The sequence below is a fragment of the Lepidochelys kempii genome, chromosome 13 (assembly GCF_965140285.1).
Source record: "Lepidochelys kempii isolate rLepKem1 chromosome 13, rLepKem1.hap1, whole genome shotgun sequence".
In the NCBI taxonomy this organism is placed as follows: Eukaryota; Metazoa; Chordata; order Testudines; family Cheloniidae; genus Lepidochelys; species Lepidochelys kempii.
Genome location: NC_136392.1, coordinates 11,457,973 through 11,479,581, shown reverse-complemented (window position 1 = coordinate 11,479,581; position 21,609 = coordinate 11,457,973). Strand labels below are relative to the sequence as shown.

Here is a 21,609-nt window from a genome sequence, read left to right as displayed (position 1 = left end):
TGAAATAAGGCGTAGTTTTGTCTTTCTTTGGGAGCCTGATCTAAAGCCCACTGTAGTAAATGGAAAGACTACCACCAAGTTCAATGAGCTTTGGATTCGGTCCTGGTTGTGGGAAAGAACATGAATGGAGGATTGTAAGAGTCCATAGAGCATGTACTGTACCATTGTTCACTAAGTAGGGCAGCAAGGAAAAGATGCTAAGAAATAGTGGGGAAGAAATAGCACTTAAAAAACAACAACAACAAAATAATAAGTGAGTTATAATACAAAAAGTGGCCAGAGACCTGGGAATCCAAAAAATCTCTAAATGGAGACAAGAAAGGAAGAAAAACTATACTAAAAGAACATCAAAGTTTGTAAAAATGAAGTCATGAAATGCCAAAGTTAAGGTACCATCTGCCCCTTGCAATTCGGTACAGAACAAGGGCTTGTTTCATATGCACCCTCATCAGATTCAGAGAAATTCCAACCAGCTTTCTTATATACACATGTCCAGAACTAAAGGAATGTTGAGAGATTGCCTATTGAATGAAGAATTCAACTCACTTACATACACATGCACATGCAGTGCCAAGAAATTGTTGGAAGATCATTAGCAAAAACCTGTTCTCACAGAGTAAAAAATGGCTATAGTATATTAAAAAAATCACATAGAGGAGTGAAGTATATATTTTAAACCTTTATGATTCAGCCAGAATCAAAACAGATTTTCACCAGACCACTGAAAACGAAGCACATGGCTAAGTTTTTGCAGGACTGAGTCCTATATCCCTCTCAACTTCCAAATTTCTAGTCTTTTCCATTGAGTCAGAAGAGCTGTTCAAGAACAGGTCCTAAAAGGTCTTATAATGGCAAAGGCCACTGCTCACTATAGATGCTGACCCAGGTGGTTAGACACAATGGAATGATTTTTCTGGAAAAGGTATCTGTGATTATGGTAACTGCCTGAACCATATGTACAAATGACACATCTTTTTCTGAGAATTTAGGCCACTGAATCTCCTGAAGGACAAGAGAGATGCACTGTGGGACAGTCGCTCTGCTGCCTGCCACAGTACATTGGCTTCAGATTCTTGCTGTTTCAAAAGTAAGCTTTGGAGACCTGGTGAGACAGGGCTGTAGTACAAGAAAGAATGTGTAGACCCTCGCATTGGATCATTGGGCAGACAGCAGAAGCATAGATCCCTCTCCATACCAAAAGGAGGATCCCAGGCAGTTCCAGGAAGCAGCACAGCACACAGAATGTCCAGTGCAACAGAACAATCCAACAACAAAGGAAACCGGAAAAGCCTGAGATTCTTCTCTAAATCAACCCCAGTTCTGTTTTTTTTTCTGGCACTTGAAAAATTCAAATAAATTAATGTTTAAATATGTATTTTTGTTTTAATTAGTAAATAACATCTCCCACACTTTAAATGAATGCAGACAAGAATTCCAGAACTGTACTGGCTGCAGCCCTCCTGGAGAGGTCACTTTTCTGTTCCTTTATTCCGTGTTACTCTGATGCTTATGCACTGTGTTGCCAGCTGTCATGATTTTACCCAGAATCTTGCAATGGCCAGTGCTTTTCTTAGATCCCCACCTTCTGGAGTCTTGTGATTATGTGAGAAGCTCATTTTCAGCCTTCCTGGTTGCAGAGAAAAGCTGGAACATGTAAACAGCAAATGCTGGGAAACCAGAAGTCAAATCAGGGAACCCAACATTTATTAGTTTTAATAGCTCATGATTTTTATGGCAACCTCATGATTTTGGGACCTGACTAATGGTTTCTGAGTGCTTGGGGTTGGTGATCCTACTAACAGTTTGGCTCTTTGTACCCCTTTTAGAGGTTAGTCCTGTAGAGAGGTTAATGAGTCAGTGGCTGCCCTCCAGCTAGGGCACTAGATTTGGCCCTTTCCCCAATCAGTACAGGCTTATGCTTCCACGGAGTTTGGTCCCTGCAGACAGTGACCCCTTGAGGACATTGTTACAAACATGGGACATCCATCCCTTATTGTTTCATCTCCGTACAATAAGCTCAGGAATTGCTGAGTGCTGCAAAAAGCAGTAAAAAATACCGCCGGCGAATATAAGTGAGTACTGCTTATTAATTATATTATTAATACTAATTAATAATACCAGGAGGGGTGGGGCAGAGGTGCTAAGAAAACAGTCCCTTGTTTTCCACTGAATGCATCCGATGAAGTGAGCTGTAGCTCACGAAAACTTGGGCTCAAATAAATGTGTTAGTCTCGAAGGTGCCACAAGTCCTCCTGTTCTTTTTGCAGATACAGACTAACACGGCTGCTCCTCTGAAACCTCCCTTGTTTCTGAAATACAATGCTGGCAACCCGAGCAAAGGCCCCCATGACACTTGCAGCACCCACCGGGCTTGGCACGAGGGCAACCCCCATGGCACTGCCCAGAGATGCTGGGGACAATGGGGCAGCCCTGAGGAATCCCTCAGGATCTCAGTCTCAGGATGAAAGGTACAACAGGCTTCTTCCCCCACCCCGCTCATCCCCTCCCATTCTGGGCAGGTGCCCAGGTCGCCCCGGGGCCCGGAACGTTGGTGCCGCGGCGCGCGGGTCGGGGGGAGGAGGGCTAGGGATGCACAACGCGGAAGTGAGCCGGGCCGCGGTCAGATCCGGGGAGGAAGGATGGATGAAGCCGGGGGCTGCCGCCGGGAGTCGGGGCTCGTCCCCGCTCCTTGGTCCCTGTGAACGGCGGGAAGGAGCCGCCGGGGACTCGCGCTGTATCCGCCCCGGGGTGTCTGGGCTGAGCTAGGGCGGGAGCCCCAGGCCTAGGAGAGCCAGCCCCCCCCCGGGGGGGGCGCCTTGGGACAGCGGGGGAGGCTCCGGGGTTCCCTGGGAGGGGGTGAGGGATGCTCAGGGCACAAGCCTGACCTGGGAGTCCTCAGGTAGAGAAGCCACTGGGGGGCTCGGGGTGTCCCGTGCAGGCCGAAGGGGAGTCCAGGAATCCGGGGACCCCTGGCAGTGCGGGGGGGGGGGGCTGAAGGCTCGGGGCTGGGGCCCCTGGGAGTGCAGGGAGGGCTCTTGAAGGCTCGGGGCTGGGACCCCTGGGGGTGCCGAGGGGTCCCGTGACAGCTCTGCGGGGAGTCCAGGGGGGCCCTAGAAGTAGAGCCATGGCCACCCGGCGTTTAACAGACGCGTTCTTGTTGTTGCGGAACAACGCGATCCAAAACCGGCAGCTGCTGGCCGAGCAAGTGAGTAGTTACAGCTCCTCCAGCCCTCTGAATTCACGTAGCATGGCTGCTGCGGTGAGTCTCCTCCCTTCATCCTACTGTATCCCACACTTGCTGCTCTAATGCCATCTGCTTAGGACTGTCAGACAGCAAGTGTTCTTGTCTCTTCCGTCCTCTCTTCACCCCATCTCCTCTCCCCCAGTACACTCCTTTGCCTCACCTTCCCCCTTAAACTCCCCCTGCTCCCCTTTCTTCTCCTCACCCTATATTTTCCCTCCTCCCATCTCCTTTCCTCTTACTACCTCTTTCCCCCTTTCTCCCCATCTCCCACCTTCCATTTGTCCCACACTTCTAACACCACCTCTCCCTCCCACTGTCCTCTCCCCATCTAAAATGAATAGAATAGATCTGTCCTCTTATACTGATCTTGTCTATTTGCTCCATAAATAATAAACTTTATTATTTAAATATCTTCACATTATTGTTAGACATTAAGTTGTTGTCCTCCTTTTTCTCCCAACCCCATCTCCCTTCCCAGGTGAAAGGAACAAAGCTATCTTTTCATTCTGATCTCTTTTTCTCACTTTGTTGTGGGCACTGTTAAAACCTATAATGCAGTTTACCACCATTGTTTTAACCTTTTCTTACTCTGAGACAAGTTGCTGGTATCTCTTTTTTTTTTCCCTTTTCCAAAGTAAAATGAATGACTGTGCTCTCTTCAATGTGTATCTGATATTTTAATTAAGGAAAAAAGAGGCCTATGTATCATGGTGTCATAAATTTGTTAAAATGAAATGCATGAATGCCTTTTGAAATTGATGTAACATGGCATCCTAGAACTGACAGATCTTTTTGTTGTTTCTTGTTGTAGAAGTTGTTCAATCAATAGGTGCGTTCCAAATTTACCATGATTCAATCTCCAAATTCTGAAAATACCATCACATAATTACACTTAGTGAAAGTGTAAGAAAAAGAAAGTAAGATGGCTTATAATTGTCCACACAGCCAGTGCTTGTTTGCCTCTGTTTTACCCTACCCCAAAAAATTACCATTCCCTTTAGGGATTTTGTCATCCAGAAGCAATCTAAAAGCTGAATTTTATTAGGACTTTGAATTTCCAAAGTAACTAGCTCTGTTATCTTAGCGAGTGCAAACATCTATTTTCCAGTTGTACATAGAGTGATGAAAAAAGCAAGGAAACAATTTAAGCAAAAGCAATAATCAAATAACATTTTTCTAGTTTTAAAACCATTTGCGGCCACTCAGCTTTTTATATCTTCAAGTCAGTCTGAATCCAGGTGCACTTTTAGTTCATAGTTTGATTCTTCCTTGTTTTAAAGAACATGTACATATGCATACAGGGTCCAATACTGACTCACACAGGCAAAGCCCCTGTTGAATCCTTTAGGAAGGATCGCAAAATTGGACTCATTGTATGAAGTCTGTGTTATAGCTACCATTCCTGCAAGAAGATGTAATTAGAGTAGGCCACCATGCAGGCACAGATGTGCTCATTAGCACATCTGCAGGTGAGATCAGGGCCATAAGTGATTTGACATGTTTAGTTATGTATCGGTCATTCAATTTTTCTTTCCCTAGTAGGAATAAGCATTGCTATTTTTCCATTCTGAAATTTAATCACTTGTTTTAATAAAGCCACATTCCACTGCTATATATACAGCTAAGTATGCAAAAAATCCAGCACACAAAACTCTGTACATTTTTTCAGCTAAACATTATTTCAGCTACTTGAAAATACTTCATAGTATAATAGCAAATGTAGAAGCTAATTGGACTCTGCAGGCACAGGAGTCCACCCTTGTTCATCAGTTTGCCAGATTGGGGCTTGGAGTGTATTCTTTCCATTGGTAATTTATACATACAGCAAGTTATTTTATTTATATTTTATATAGATATATTGCTGTAGTTCCAGTTTGGATGTTTTAAATATGAAAGGAGAAGCCCTTCCATTTTCCCCCTTAATATCTTACTGTTTGTTTTCTCTTTCTTCTTTAACGGTTTTTATAGCTTTTGTTGTTTGTATTCTGTTGCAAAGTGGTTATAATACATAGTGCAGATACCACCAAGCATAATCCTCAAGTGCAAGAGGACAAACTCTATACCTGTGGCTGTTTGTAAATTTTGGTCTGGTCAGACTATGACGGAAAACTTCAGATTCCAGTGTTGCTTTGAAATCACTTACGAAATAATTATCGAAAGAGAGAGAGAAGATTTTGTAAATGCACATAACCAGTGCCAATTTGAATTGAGTTTTAAAAATTGGATTTCAGTAAGTAACGAAGCACCCCATTTGACCGCCCAGCCAAGTAGTTTTCTGGTTGGTAACTGAAACTACATTAGTATAGAATTGTCTCTGTCTATTTCCACTTAAGGTCAATCTTCTCATTTATTTAGAAAAGCCTCCAGTAAACATATAGGTCCTCCTTTCTTTCTTTGTTGCTTTTCATTAGTGCATTTTCTGTAAAGAGAAACGGTACTTAATGTTATAAATTCCATTTCAACCTGGGAGCTACCATTGACTAATCTTTGTTCATGGTTAGCTTTTTTCCACCTATCTTTGTACAAGCTACTTCTGAAATTACATTTATAGAACAGTAAAGGTCACACCTAGTAATATATTTTAAATGTACTTTATTCTGGCACTCTATTTGGCTTTTCTAAAATTGTATTTGTGCAGATTGTAATTAGAGGTTGTTAAATCACCAGGATTTTTTTAGACATTCTAAAATTTTAATATTTACCTAGAAATGTTACTGATCATGAAAACAGGCATAGAAGCAACTGACCAATCAAATTCAGTATCCATTGAAAGGGTAATGGGTTAGTAATACTTAGCACTTGTTTACAGCTTTACATTTTCAAAGCCTTTACTAGCATTGATGGAATAAAAAGCTGTTTTGTCAAGTGCTCACGTAAACGCAATCAGCATTGGCAGAGATTGAAAAGCTTCATGTCTCTTTGGCCATGTCTACACTACCCGCCGGATCGGCGGGTAGTGATCGATCTGTCAGGGATCGATCTATCACGTCTAGTGTAGATCGATCCCCCCAACCCCCGGTGTAGACCAGACCTTTGTTGCCCTGTGTGAAATGAATTAATAGTTGGACCTAGTTCCTAGTGGACAGGTGTCTGTTCCATAATTGCTACTTAGTTAAATCCAAGTTAGTCTCAGCAAGAAAGCCAAAAACTGTATAGACCGAGCTATCTGTCATATATTTGTCTGGGGTGCCTATAACTACACCTATCAGTATAACATCTATGCAAATTGCCTTTTCCTCCCCTAACATAGTGCCTCCAGAGCAGGGATGAAGCCCGCTGGCAGGTTGACAGAGCCTGATTGTCACTACCTTGCCTTATCTTGTTTTTGGATAAACAGGTTCCAGGGTTGTTGGTCTACCACCCTTCATGAGTACTAGACATTGCTGTAAAAAGTTCACTGTTTTTATCCTGCATTAGAATAGTTCAGCCTTCTGATACTGACAGTCATTGAATCAATGCAACTGAAATTTTAAATACTCGGGCAAAGTTTAAGTCCTTAGCATTCTTAAATTACTTTTTATTTCTAACGCTGAGTATGTAAATATAAGAAGTATTTAAGTGTAACATGAGACACCTTTTTACCTCTAAGCATTTTGTCCTTGCTTTAAAAGTAATATTTGCTTTATTAATTTTTCAATGATCCTTCTGGTCCCCTTTTCATACACTATACAAAGATAACGCAGTGGTTTCACTGGTAAAGTTGCAAATATATTGTAGTTGCTAGTCTTTTATATGGTTTTCAACTATAAGGACAATAACATTATTTGATAACTAGAGTATACTAAACTAAATCTTTCATCTTTTGGTGTTTTGGTGTGGTTTTTTCTTTGCTCTTCCCTATGTCCTCTTAAGGTGACTGGGATGCTTATCAATAAATGTGTGTCTTGAGTCAATTTTTCAAGCTTTGCCTAATAAAAATATCAAACCAAAATGCATACAGGTCCTCCAATCTCTTTCTTGAATTGAATGTGTCAAAATTTATCCTGGATTTTGAATAGCATGAGCACATGATCCTTGCTACATTCAATTCATATTAAACATGTTTTACATAGCAATTCTTCTATCTGATAGTTGGTATTTGAAATCATATATTGTATTTAAATCAATTTATTGACTTTCTTGATTTTTTTAAACAAAAATTGTGTTCCTGTTTACCAGAAAACTACTGAAATAACTTTTAAAGAAAAATGTGCTTTTATGCACCAGACTAAATGCTTATGTAGATACATTGAGAATGCTGTATTTTATTAGTCGTTATTGTTTTAAGAGCCTCTTTGGTTTTTTCTTGGTAAACTGTCAATTTTAAAAAAATAAAGTTTCAGTATTTTCTCAACTGACTGTACCCTATTTCTGTCCTGTGTCTCTCTCTCTTTCTCTCTTTTACCTTTTGCTGTCCCTAAATGGATGGGGCTGATGGAATCAACCAATCATATCAGGAGCTGGATGAGGTATTGTTTTTTTATATTTTGTTCCACCATGGTGCATCCAATATAGATGATGATTAGTTAGAACACTCATTTCTTTTTACTGTTAATTTTTTAGATTTAACAGTGTGAGATCACTGATGGTTTTTTCACAATACAAGGATGAGGCAGTGTTTTCATTAGCGTGAAGGAGAGCTTTCATGAGACATTTTGATGTTCAGGGTAGTCACATTACAGTATTACTATATACTTACATAAAACTGTCCAGATTTGCTGTTACACTGTTACACACTACATATAAAAACTTTATACAGTGAAACCATTAAATGTTGTTCCTGCTTTTGTAAACTACAGCAGGCATAGGGCTTATTACTGTGAGTAGTCCCTTAGGTTTCAATGGACTAAGCAGTGTGCCGAGTAATGTTTGCAGCAATAGGGTCTTTGGGAGTATCCTTATTATCAACAGATCTTCAGAGCTTAAACTTTTAAATTAGAAAAGCATTATACACTAGAAACAATTAATTTGCACAGTTTTTGATTGTCTGCACAGCTACAAAATATACATGTTGCCATCTGCTCACACAAAGTAGTATTGGTGGGATTTCTCTAATGTGACATCTCCGGTTTACCTGACATTTTGAAAAATCTTGCCTTTGCAATCACGTATAATCCATTTGTATAGGCACAGCAACCTACTTCAAAATGCAACCCACACAAAATGAACTGAAGAAAATGTACTTCAGTTAGCTTTTTCTTAATGTAAAGTAAATTATCAGATACCATTCGTGCTTCTTTATTTAATTATAAAATAAATCCATTCTGTTATTTGTTCAATGTCCTATAAAGAAGCGGAGTGTTTCTGTTTGTAGCTGGAGCAGAGCGTTGCAGCAGTACTTCAGTGGGAATGAGAGGAGGCTGAGTGAATTAAGTTAGAAAGCATGGCCTAATAGCTAGATCACAGGACTGGGAGTCAAGAGACCTAGGTCTCATTTCGAGCTCTTCTATAAATTTTCTGTGGACAAGTCATTTAACCTCTCAGTGCCCCTGTTTACCCATCAGTTATATTAGGCTACTACAAGGGATTTGTGAGTTAAAGTTTTCCTTCTAATGTACTCAGAATGAAAGTGCTATAGAAGTATTAAGTGGTTTATGCTATTTATTGTACTATCAGCCTTACCTCAGAGTTTTCTTGTTTATACAGAGCTGTAATGAGCCTTACTGCTGTAACTACGTCCTGTGATCATTTCCCTTTTTAATTACAAGTTATTTCAATTGCATATAAAAATACTGAGGTTATAGTAGCTAACTTAGCAAAAAGAACGGATCCAGGTAAACTACCGTATATACTCGATCATAAGCCGGTTCGTTTAGAAGCTGACCACCCCCCCCAAGATGGATAAGGAAAAATGGTAAAAATTGTATGACCCTTTCATAAGCCGACCCTAAATTTCAGGGGTTGGCAAACTTCGGCTCCTGGCCCATCAGGGTAAGCCTCTGGCGGGTCGGGACGTTTTGTTTACCTGGAGTGTTGGAGGCACGGAGCCCTTCAGCTCCCAGTGGCTGCGGTTTGCCATTCCCAGGCAATGGGAGCTGCGGGAAGTGGTGCCACTTCCCACAGCTCCCATTGCCTGGGAACGGCAAACCATGGCCACAGAGAACTGAGGGGCTCCATGCCTGCAGACACTCCAGGTAAACAAAATGACAATGTATTAGATATTCAATTCAGTGATTTTCATAGAGTTTTAAATCATCAAATTTTGGTGTAGACCCGTTTATAAGCGAACCCCCGCTCTTTGATGCATCACTTTTTTACCAAAAATATTCGGCTTATGAACGAGTATATACAGTACCTTGTTCTATGTGTCTAAATCAGTTTAAGATTCTTCTGTTGTTACTAGCTTTTGGGCAGTAAAAAGGAGTGTCAGGAAGGGCACTAAGAGATTGCTAGGGTAAGGAAATAAATGTTCCATCTTCCTTCCACCCACTCCACACCTTAAGGACACAATTCTGCTTCAGGATAAACAAGTGTATTTCATCATTAATGATGTCAAATCCTATAACAGCATATAATGCATCAGCATATCTGACATCAAAACTGGGCCTTTAGTCTTTGCCAGACTGAGCAAAGATGTTATGCTCTTTTTAGCTTCTTTGTTGTATATTAAGGCTTTATTAGATGCCTCTTGAGGGTAAAGTGAAATTTTTGTGACCTACACCTAACAGTAAGATTTGGAAAATAAGGCTCCTGCACACTTACTGTAAGCATTTGCAACTCTGCAGATAATCTTTATTATTAATTCTCTCTCTCTTTCCCTTAAAACCTTTCAACTTTTCAAATCTGGTTGCAGTCATGGTATGTTTTAATGAAATCCACACTCTGTTTTCAAGTATACTATCTAATTCTCCTCAGTGTACTACACCCTCATTTTAAAACGTTTACAACACTAATATAAATAAATTAATATACTTCAGCTCCCAATAACATTGAACTCTATATCATGACACCTATTAAAACATCTTCTTCTATCATTCAAAATATTTGACTCCTATGAATTGTGATGTATACAGGTTGTTTTTCCTCTTTGTATTTGTGCTGTTCTAGAGAACATGCTCTGATGTTAGTGGGCCACTTTTTCAAGGCTTACTTTCACTATGAGAGTTAATGTAATTACCGGTACATACAAAATGGTTTTGAGGTTGTTTTCTTCTAACAGCATTTCTGTTGGCAGCTTCGTCTATGTGGTTATTTATTTCCTTGCCAGGGTTGCTACTATTATTACTTATTTTATAATTACTCCCAGAGGCCTTAATTAGGATCAAGACCCGGTTGTGCTAGGCACTGTACAAATACAAGTATACATACAATCTAAGCCCCTGATGTCACAGTGAGCTCCATGCAGGCAGACCCTTGTTGCTGTCAGTGGGGCCCTGCACAGATCTCTGCAGGATTGGAGCCTAAGTAGACAAGATGCAACAAGTGAGTGCAACATGCAGAAGGGAGTAGAGAAGGGAGGATAGGGATAACATGCATTTATGTTGGCTTATTATTGCACAGGTATAGATCATTTATACTAGTTTTGTTATTGTAAACATGCCTCCTAAAATCATAGCCCCTCAGGTTTTATTAAAATTCTCTTACCCCAAATAAGGTGACTCTGGGCACACTGCCTGGTTGTATACTATTTTATTTATTTTTGCTTTCTCCCCTGCCTCTTCCAGACTGCTTCTCTACCTACCATTATTAGTATTTTTTAATATAAACTATCCCCCCCATACCCTGAGATGAGGGGGTCCTCTCCCCATCTGAGGCTGGGGGGCCATCAAAGCTTCAAAGGTTCCTCCCCTCAGAAGATTTGTGTTCAAGTATGGAGTAGATGTCTTGATGTCACTGGTTTCCAAGGCTCAGAAGGTGGCAATAAGAGTCATCTGGGCTCCCGGAGTGGGTAGCCTGCCCACAGGTGTTGCTTCTCCTCCCTTGAGAACACATAGTGGGGGAACATACTTGGGTTCTTAGGCTGTGGAAGTAAGAGTGGATTTCTTCCCTCCCTCTGCCACCTCCAGCACTGCTCTGAACTAGGGGGAAGTCACATCTGGGCTCTGCCCTACTCTCCACCTCCTGGGAATCTGTAGGGCTTCTTGGAAAAGTATTTCTATACCCTGTGCCCTCCGTTTGCTGCCCCAACTTGCTGGTGGTCATGATTTGGATCCTCCAATTTTTCTTCGTATCAATTCTAGAAGACCCTACACGTGATCATTTATTAAATATATTGATCTAGGTACTTATCTAGCCTGTGTCCACCTAGTATCTGAGATTCCGAATGAATCAGATACAGTATTTATCTGAAAGAACTCCCTGGAGACTGAGAATATGGAAAACTTTCTTTTCTTAGCTTCACAGGGAGCTAATAAACCTATCTTTCGTTATTTGGAAATTTCATACTATTGTTTGAGACTACAAAACAATATATATTGTTTTAAGAAATTAATTTCATTTCAAAGATCTAAAGTGTGAAACTTTTGTCTGGCCCTGATCTGCAGAGAAATGTGGCTAATACAAGGATCCAGTGGCAACAAGCTCTCACATAGAGTGAGGCCACTTCCCTTACTCCAGCTCAGGGGCTTCCTGAGTCCCAACTTTGAAGCAGAAAGGAAACTGTGGCTGCCCGCTAGTTGCAGAGTGGATTCTATCTCCCGAGTCCTGGTAGGACACAAGGACATTGCTAATTAATGTGTGAGAAACAAGCCAGGATATGAGGAGCATCCATCACAAATGAGTAAACTGTACATGGAGTGCAATAACTACTCTGTTTAGCTGGCTTTTTTTAAGGGAGGTTGCAGTTACAGTGATTACGAATACCTGAATTGGATGAATATAATCTGAATAGACATAGTTTTCTGTCTTTAAATTTGTTGCTTTTCCCTTTTGTAGCTTGCTGATGATCGCATGGCACTAGTATCAGGAATCAGTTTAGATCCCGAAGCAGCAGTTTGTGTAACAAAGCGGCTACCCCCCAAATGGGTTGATGGAGTGGGAGAAGTAAGTTACTTACATGTTATTGTTGGGTGTAGTTTCTTGTTCAAGGATTTTAATGGGAAAATAGCTGTGACAACACTAATGCAATAAGGTTTATTGTAATAGTAATTTACAAAGGAGTTAATTGAAGTGAGGTCTTTTTGTAAATTCTAATGCAAGAAATACAGTGTAAAAAGTGAGGCTGAACCTACTAGTACAGATTTCAAAAAGGCCTCTGAAAATGTGCTCACAAAATTTACAGTCACGTCCTTTTCTGTATACAGAAACCATCATATGTGCACAGAAATGGGTATTCAGCCTTTACAAGCACAATACGCTGCTTGCAGACATCTGGCTTATGACTTTACAGTTGTATTGGTAGAAGCCAATTTGAAATTATGCCCTTTAATTTATACCATTATGCTTGGTTTGTACTACAACACCATGTGATATGGGTGAAGATGCAATCTGGATTTTTCATGTTCCCTTCTAAATTTACATTTTTGATTTTACTATTCGTTTTTAATATAATTTTAGTGATTCTTTGACTGTATTATGGTCCAGTCCAGTGGAGTTATATCTTTGAAAGCACCATAGTCCCATCCAGTGTGTACTGGTAGAGGGTTTATGCTAAGTTAAAATGTCAAAAGAGCAACAAGATCACAAACCACACACTCAGAGGCCAACTTTGTACATTTTGGCTTAAAATATTTGGCCTGTTTTTCTACAGTACACGCTTCTGTTAATTATGTCTTTACATAAATTAAGTCTATCAGATATTTGTCGGAACCTTTTCCTCTGTGGCATTACTGTCCTTTCTCCATTTCTTTTAGATTCAGGATGATATCAGCAGGATTAAACAGAAGATGAAAGAATTAGCCAGTCTTCATGACAAATATTTAAACAGACCTACTTTGGATGATAGCAGCGAAGAAGAACATGCAATAGAAATTACTACCCAAGAGATCACACAGGTGCAGATAAAATATTTTCAGAGAAGATGTTAATTCAGTTCCGAAGCCGCAGTTTTACTTAGCTCTATCCTGGTGTGGCACTGACTTGTTTGAAATAAAGTTCACATTTGATAATCAGTGCGCTCTTGTGGTTAGAACAGGTGATTGAGCCAGAACGTTGGGGTTCTGTGCCTAGTTCTTCCAATATGTCACTGAGATCCTGGGGCGGGGGGGTGGCCTGTGATATACCGGAGGTCAGACTGGATGATCAGGTGGTCTCTTCTGGCCCTATACTCTATGACTGACTCTATGATGACAAGTCACTTACTTGCTCTGTGCCTCAGTTTACCCATCTGTAATATAGATGTTAACCCCCTTGCCATAGGATTATGAGGCTCAAGTAATTCATGTTTGTAAAGGAGTTATAAAATAGTATTACTAAATATGCAACCTCCATTCTGAACAGAAGTAATTACTTTCGAATGGAGTAAATATTGTTCTTGTGCAGAACAACCTGCATGCTCTCTTGAATGCCTTTTTATTCACAAAGTAAATATCATAATTTGCTTAATCACAAATCCTTTAATCAGTTACAAAATCTAGTTTACAGAAAACTTTCATTTACATTTAGCTGCAAAGTTGTTTGGATTTTAGTCTTCATCTGAGTGCTGTGTTTTTATATCCATTTAAATGACAGCCTGGACATCAGTGTACTTTTCTTTTCTTTAAAAATCCTTATGTTAAAGTATTACAGTCATTCATTCAATATTTGAGCCATGTGATAATTAAAATGTCTTATTATTCTTGACTAATGGGAATTATTTTTTCAGCTATTTCACAGATGCCAGAGAGCAGTCCAGGCCTTGCAGAGCAGGTCACGTAATTGTACAGAACAAGAAGAACGTGTTCTCAGAAACATAGTGTCTTCCTTAGCACAGTCCCTTCAGGACCTATCCACCAACTTTAGGCATGCGCAGTCTGACTATCTCAAACGTAAGCATCTGCAAAGACATACAGTACTAAGTGCCTTCTGTCTGCAAAGTATTGAACAAATACTCACCTTCGCCCTATTCCATTTGTGCTGTGAAGGTGGTATCCCCATTTTCTGGGTTGGGGAAACAGAAGCACAGAGAGGTTCAGTGACTTGTCCAAGATTCTAATTCTAAGATTCTTGTCCAATTCTAGTAGTAGAATTCAGGAGTTCCTGGCTCTAAGTCCTGTGCTCAAAACCACTTAACTGTGCCTCTTTTGTTCTTATTTATACAATAAGTTAATATGCTTAGCTTGGTCTTGATACAAGTACATATATGAGGTGTAAATATATGAGTGAAGTCTTATGTACAGACTAACTTAGTCTGCTATCAAAGTTTCGACTACCTAATTCTTTCTCAAGTTATGTTTTGTGAAACACTTTTGTGGTGTGCGCATTGCCTGCAAGTCATCTGCAGAACTTCTGTTACATTGGTGAAGCAGTTGTTAGTCTTCAATCAGTGATGCCTGCTGCTAGTTGAATCCAAATTCAGGACCTTTAGGACTTCCAAAGGTGTGTTTTGTCAAACTAAAGTCAAAAAGTAAAAGGATGCTACAAGACTGCTTCATCTCTCTCTTTGGTTTAAATTCAGTTGTGTTTCTTTGGCGTAAATAAAATTGATTACATTTGTGGCTGACACCAAAATTAAAGAGAGTATCAAAAATACAAGAATTAAAAACCAAACTGCAAAGTGACCTACAGAGATTAGAGCAGTGGGAGCTGTAGGCAACAAGTGGAGATTGATTGCTAATAAATTTTAATGTCCAACAGCCATAGAGGAGAGAGAAAACAGATGCAAAATGCTATGTGCAATATATCATATATACAATGTGCAGTATCCAAAGTTCTGTAACTAGGCAAATGCACCAACTCATTTTTATCTTCTCCACTTAATATTGGCCTAATATCTCTTCATCCTGTAGCCCAGCACTATAGTTACCACAGGTAAAGTTTGGGATCAAGACTAGGAGGAGACATGCACCTGAGAGGATTTCTTCATTAGAAAATAACTTGTGGGGTGACATACAGAAAACTGCTGCCCTGTGAGAGACATAATGCATGTATCTACCTAAGTACTTTTGGGCCCACATCACTTTAGTATCTTGTATTTACGCATCACCTCTAGTTTTGCTCAATCCTAATAATGTGTTTCTCTGCAAAAAGAAATAAAATAATTTTTTAAAGATGGGGCAACAACAAAAAAAGCTCCTTTTAAATTACTTTAAATTGGATATGCTGCATGTTAGAGCATGCTAAATTACTTGATATTCATGGAACATAATGATTAAGAGTTGCTGATCTAGCCAAAATCTTGTGTAGTCAAAGTTGGTCATGCTTTGTAAATAGCAATCGATATATGCTGATTAAAATTCAGTGCATGTCACTTAGGAAAATCTGGCTAATGGTGTGATATCACTCTGCATAAATAACTTGACCTCTTCTGCACATATCTCGTGTCCTCCTGAAGCTTCTGGAAAAATATTATTTCACCTGAAGTACATTAACATTCAGAATGTTGCATTTCAAAATGGTAATAGTGGATCTGAGTGACTTTCTGTTTTGTGTATCTAAATATTATACTCAACCACAGCTTTTCTCTTTTTACAGGCATGAAAAATCGAGAAGAAAGAGCCAAGCATTTCTTTGATACGTCAGTCCCGCTCATGGATGATGGAGAGGACAGTACTCTTTATGATCGGGTAAGTTAATAGGTTTTAAGTGAAGTTTATTGGAGAGTGAGGTTTGTTGTTTTTTACTGTGGTCTTAAATATGAGAATCATGAGAATGAATCAAAAATCAGATTGTGTCTGATGTATGCATCAAACCATATGGGAGTTCCATCTAGCCAGCTGTCTTAGTGTTTTCCTAATAAACACTGTTGTAATTGGGGGGTGGGGGGCGGTGGTTAAAGTCTTTAATTTAAAAAAAGGTTTTTTTCCTGCTTTGATATATCATCGGTAAGATGTGTTTAGTAATATGTACCATGCCATGCATTTTTGGTGAAAAGGAAGAACACAGATTGTCATCCATAATGTTAGGAAGTTGGGATTAGCTTTGATTTTTGAAGTGTGGGAGACATGAGTTCAGGAGTCAAACTCTCATTCTCCTGCTAGGGACTAGGAGCTCTGCAGAGGCAGCATTGTCACCCCTCACTCCATCTTCCCAGGGCAGATGCAGGGGTTCTGAAGAGAACTGTCATCAGTTGTCAGGATAGTAGCGTCAATTGGATGGTGGCAATGTGCAATCATTAGGAGTGAATGCCTATGGCTCTATTTCATGTTGACAAAGAAGTTGAAGTTTTCTGCACAGACCTTATGGAGCATAGATACGAAGAATGGGTCCAATTTAATGCTTCACCTCTACCTCACCTACTTGGTATATGACACAATACACATCTCCAGCATTACCACGCATGCCAGATGCGTCCCTTATAAGTTCCCACATCAGTGTTTCAGGGAACTGCGTATCACTGCTATGTCAGTGTTTCTCAGTATGCCTCTGTTTGTACTGCAAAACACTATTCCCTCCAATGCTAAAGGATTAAGCAGCAAACTCGTGGAAAAGGTGACGGACTGTATTTCAACTAGCATAATAAAAGTAACAAGGAATCCGGTGGCACCTTAAAGACTAACAGATTTATTTGAGCATAAGCTTTCGTGGGTAAAAACCTCACTTCTTCAGATCAAGAAGTGAGGTTTTTACCCACGAAAGCTTATGCTCAAATAAATCTGTTAGTCTTTAAGGTGCCACCGGACTCCTTGTTGTTTTTGTGGATACAGACTAACACGGCTACCCCCTGATACTTGACACCATGCAAGATAATAAAAGTAGTGTTCCACTTGACCTCTAAACAAGAAAGCCTGAAAATGAGCACAGTGCTTTGTAATGAATGGCCTTAGGAGATAAAAATAGTAATGTCTGTGTAATACAAAAGGATTCTGCAAACACAATCCTTGCAGTAATATACACACTTTAGCAGCAGTTGACCTTATGAGATGTTCTGTACACTGAGCATTAAGTAGATAGGCCATACCTGCTACCGTTGACATGTATGTTTTGCCACTTCCTTGGTTTTATACATGCAGACAAACTTGCTTTCAGACAGATTTTTATGCCCTGCTGACATTTAAACTGCTAGTCTATTTTGGGTGTGCAAGTTTCTTTTTTAAATTATGCGTAGCTGGATTTAAATCATCTCTACCAGAAATTCAGGTGACAATCCAAATAATTTTTGTGGCAGCCCTAAATCTGTTACATATTTAATGCACAGTTGCACGCTAAGATTTTTTTTCTTAACGATGTCTGTGGCTGCTATGGGAGTTCCAAAGAGGCCCTGGCATTAGGATGACAGTGCTTTATATTTATTACTATTTGCGTTCCATGTTATTACTGTTAGCTCATCATTTAAATCTTCTATTTCTACAGGGTTTTACAGATGACCAGTTAGTATTGGTGGAACAAAACACATTAATGGTGGAAGAGCGGGAAAGAGAAATCCGCCAGATTGTACAATCAATCTCTGATCTCAATGAAATATTTAGGGACCTTGGAGCAATGATAGTGGAACAGGTGTGTGGACCCATGGTATCAGCACTACAGACAGAGCTGATAGCACTGCCTGTTATTAAGGTTGCCTGACACTGCTCACTGTAAAACCCCCTTTTCAATTTCTTACAGCTTTGCTGGTTCCATGCTATTCCATGCTTCGTGTCTGCCTCAAGCTAGTTTGCATATCTCCCCCCCCCCAATGGTTTCCAGGCTAGGGAAGAATGTTTGCCCATGTTAAAAGAAATTCTGGCAACCTTTTCTAGTGTGTGTCTGTATCGGAAGCACCCTCTCGGTTGCTATGTAGATATACCCAAAGGGTTTGGATGCCCATTGTTTCTGTTCATTTCCATGGTGCAAGGAATTCAGGGGTGAAGAAAACCAACCAAAAGTACAACATTATTTCCCAGGACCATGAAAATGTGTTAAAGTTGCAAGAAACTCTTGGTCATTACAAGTAACTGGATCTGCATTTATACTTTAAAAACTGAAATGATCACTGTTAAAGCATGCACAATTTGAGGTGTGTAACAGTCCCATTATTTAGCCAACCAAGCTAGGAACTCCTTTAAAGACAACATTTTATTTTCTTGACCAGTTCTTTCTTTTGAAGATGTGCTTAGCCTGCATAGTTCATCAGTTATCTTCTGTGAACCCTATTTATCACCCTCTTATTAACTGTAACTGATTTGTTCTGTAGTATTTATTTAGGTTCAGGTTCATTATAACTGTTGTTTGTTATTCAGGGTACAGTTCTGGACAGAATTGACTACAATGTTGAGCAGTCGTGTGTAAAAACTGAAGAGGGATTGAAACAATTACATAAGGTAAACAGAGGTTGTTTAAGATGCTATATACTTTGTTACAAGATACTCTTTAACATTTTTAAGAAGATCCATCAAACACCATGGCCAAATTAAAAACAAAAACAAAACTGGTGCCTCTTCTGTCACGTACAATTGCTCTGTGGCAATTGTGGATGCAACAGCAATCTATGATCTAACTCTACCAGGAAGTTTACTGGGTAATATTCACAAGTGTGATTCCTGGCATTAGGCACCCAATCCATAGCTGAGCACCTAAATACAGGTGCCCTGACTTCCAATTGCTGAGCCACATATAGCATACACAGAAAATCAGGCTAGTTACTTAGGTACCTCATTGTGGACTTAAATCCCTCATTTTAGGTGCCCAAGTTTGCAAATGTTGTCCCTTGAGGCCTGGGTTTAATATGCAGGCATTGCTTTTTGTGGAGCTAACAGTAGGTATTTTCTTTTTTTCTATGGCATCAGCTAGGATTTTAGTCCAACTTTATGCTTCTGCTCTGGACATCTTAGCTTTGAGGTAGTTGAAAAGCTTGGACTCCAGCAAAATGATACAAAAAGGCTTTTTTTCTCTTTTTTTTTAAAAATGTAGAATTTTGTTCTGTTAGTTGAATTGACTCCTTCCATGGCTGGCAACAACATGGAATGAGAGGTTTATATTCAACCTCAGAATCTCAGTGGCCCATTATATTTTGGAAACTTGCAAGTCTATATACTGCCAACTCAGTCTTCTCATGTCATTGCAGATTTCTGATACGCTGTCAGCAGAAAAGTGCCATTGGAGAAGAGCATAAGATATTACTACCTAGTTTCTTTTTTCTGCTTGTGTATAAAGATTAATTGGTGACCACTGAAAACAGGGCAGTGATCCCCTGGCTTTAATTATTAAATTAATGACCAGCAGTTTACACAAAATGGGCTAGAAATAAATAAATGATCAGAACTGGAAAGATAGTCGTTAGTGACCCTGCCACAGGTCCTTTGTGACATACTGATTAGAGCTTGGATACTTAGTGCAATATACATTTTATACTGACAGTTTTCTGTAGATGTGAGCTGTAGCTAAGCACTTGATAGAAATCTAATCAGTCACAGAAAATATATATATGCAAGTCATCATGATACTGTAAAACGGAGAGTGCCTGCTATTTTCAATATGATTGGGATCTCTTTTTTTCTTTAAGGCATATGTTGTCAGTTTTCTTTTCTGCTTTTAATGTACACAGCTATTTCAAACTGTCAAGCTATTTCAAACTCTGTACGCCAGCTGATTTGCATTAATTCACTTTGGAAACGTGATGCCATTAATATTATTATCGAAACAAAAAGAAAATTTTCATTTTGATTTGTTATATCAAAAAATACATTTGGAAGGAAATTAAGCTTTTTTTGAAAATTTCATTTCCTTCAAAAACCACTTTTGTTAACATAATACCAAAAAAAAGTTTGAAGAATTTTTGACCAGCTCTATTACTTAGAGACATTTGTACATACAACTACCTGATTTGTGTCCACAATTTAGGTAATTTCCGCACCTAAACAATCTAAAATTCTGATTTTAGTTTATCATTTACACTTTCAGATGTGCCACCTCTATTTTATGTAAAGTAATATTTTACACAGCACCCTATGGGGTATACAGCTTTTCCAAGAACTAAAGATAAGCACAGCCCAACTTTGTTTAATTGACAAGAGATCAAATTCTGTGACATGAAGTTTCCCTCTTATCTGAATTAATCTAATGTGGATAAATGGGGTTTCAGGACATACTTGTCTTCAGCACATCTACACCAAGTCAAAGAAGTCTGTACAATGATGACATAAGTTATTGAGTTATAAGGCTATGTCTACATTGCAATTAAACACCCTTGGTTGGCTCATGTCCGCTAAGTCAGGTTTGTGGGGCTCAGGCTGTGGGGCTGTGAACTTGTGTAGACATTTGGACTCGGGCTGCAGCCCGTGAGCGGGAAGGTTCCCAGAGTGCAAGCTCCAGCCCAAACCCAAACATCTACACCACGGTTATGCAACCCCACAGCCCAAGCCTGACTCAGCTGACACGGGCCAGACACAGGTGTTTAATTGCAGCATAGATGTACCCAAAATGGCCGCCTTGCAGTATAATGTGAAATGTCAAATTATAACCGTAAAAACAGTGTACGTGTCTAGTAGGTGTCTAGATACTAAAGCTGGATCATGCCAGGGTCTGCTTTTGCACAGTGCTGAAATCAACATATTAACTACCTTTCTTTTGTTTCTATAGGCTGAACAATATCAGAAGAAGAATCGGAAGATGTTTGTCATTTTAATTTTATTTGTAATAGTAATTGTACTTATTGTTGTTCTTGTTGGTGTAAAGTCACACTAGGTAACAGCTCTATGATTTTCTTATTTTTGTGTGTATGTAATTATTTTTCCTAATCTGAATGGATGGACCTGCACTCCTGAAATTGCCTTTGAATGTATAAGCCCTAGTGGTACAAAGTCTGTGCAATGTTTCAGTAGAACTCTTTTCATAATACATGCTTCGGTGATACCAGAGGTGTTTGTAGAACTTGTACAGAAAATGCCAGGTCACTTGATAATGCTACCAAATTGGTCATCCAGTTCTTTATCCAACCATATTTGGAATACTGTGCAGTATTTTTAAAAAATTATGGAAAATAAGAGTAGAAGTTTACAAGAAAGTACAATAATTAGTATTTCACTGTGTGCAAAAAAGTGTGCTGTTCTTTGTAGTCTTATGTTGCAATTTTGTAAACTATAAAGGTTTTTATGGGACTATGATTTGGAGGTTAAATGCCTTAAAAGATGCACAAAATTCTAACTGTTTGATTTCACCTACTTTTCTCCAAACTTTAAAAAAATATATTTGGATTGACTATTAAAAAAGAAACCTCTTAAAACAGAGCATAATTAAAACCCTGTGATCTTAATTTAGATTTTGCACCGTTAGTAATTATCAAGATAGACTTAAAAGTGTAAATAACAAGAGTTAATCACTGGTATAATTTAACACAGTTAATTTATAGTTAATTAAAATAGCTTCCTAAGCCTAAGTAATCATAGGGATAATTT

The 21,609-nt window shown here is 39.3% G+C and overlaps 1 protein-coding gene across 4 annotated transcripts; it reads left to right on the top strand.

Moving 5' to 3' along the window:
- The first annotated feature begins 2,999 nt into the window (after positions 1-2,999).
- On the top strand, positions 3,000-21,609 carry STX16 (syntaxin 16). Of its 4 annotated transcripts, XM_073309229.2 has the most exons (9): positions 3,005-3,259; positions 7,681-7,692; positions 12,098-12,205; positions 13,015-13,155; positions 13,965-14,127; positions 15,773-15,864; positions 17,591-17,734; positions 18,457-18,537; positions 20,795-21,609. In XM_073309229.2, exons 1-9 carry the CDS (start codon positions 3,125-3,127, stop codon positions 20,897-20,899), a joined length of 981 nt encoding a protein of 326 aa, XP_073165330.1. In that variant the 5' UTR covers positions 3,005-3,124; the 3' UTR covers positions 20,900-21,609. The 4 variants fall into 4 exon arrangements, with proteins under 4 accessions (XP_073165331.1, XP_073165332.1, XP_073165330.1 ...); XM_073309230.2 differs by lacking the exon at positions 7,681-7,692 and having other exon boundaries at positions 3,000-3,259; XM_073309231.2 differs by lacking the exon at positions 7,681-7,692 and having other exon boundaries at positions 3,001-3,205.

Bases quoted from the DNA above. Each gene is read 5' to 3' on its own strand.
- STX16 (XM_073309229.2), top strand. From the start codon at position 3,125: ATGGCCACCCGGCGTTTAACAGACGCGTTCTTGTTGTTGCGGAACAAC. The intron at 12,206-13,014 runs GTAAGTTACTTA...CATTTCTTTTAG, and splicing joins GGGTTGATGGAGTGGGAGAA to ATTCAGGATGATATCAGCAG. The intron at 15,865-17,590 runs GTAAGTTAATAG...CTATTTCTACAG, and splicing joins ACAGTACTCTTTATGATCGG to GGTTTTACAGATGACCAGTT.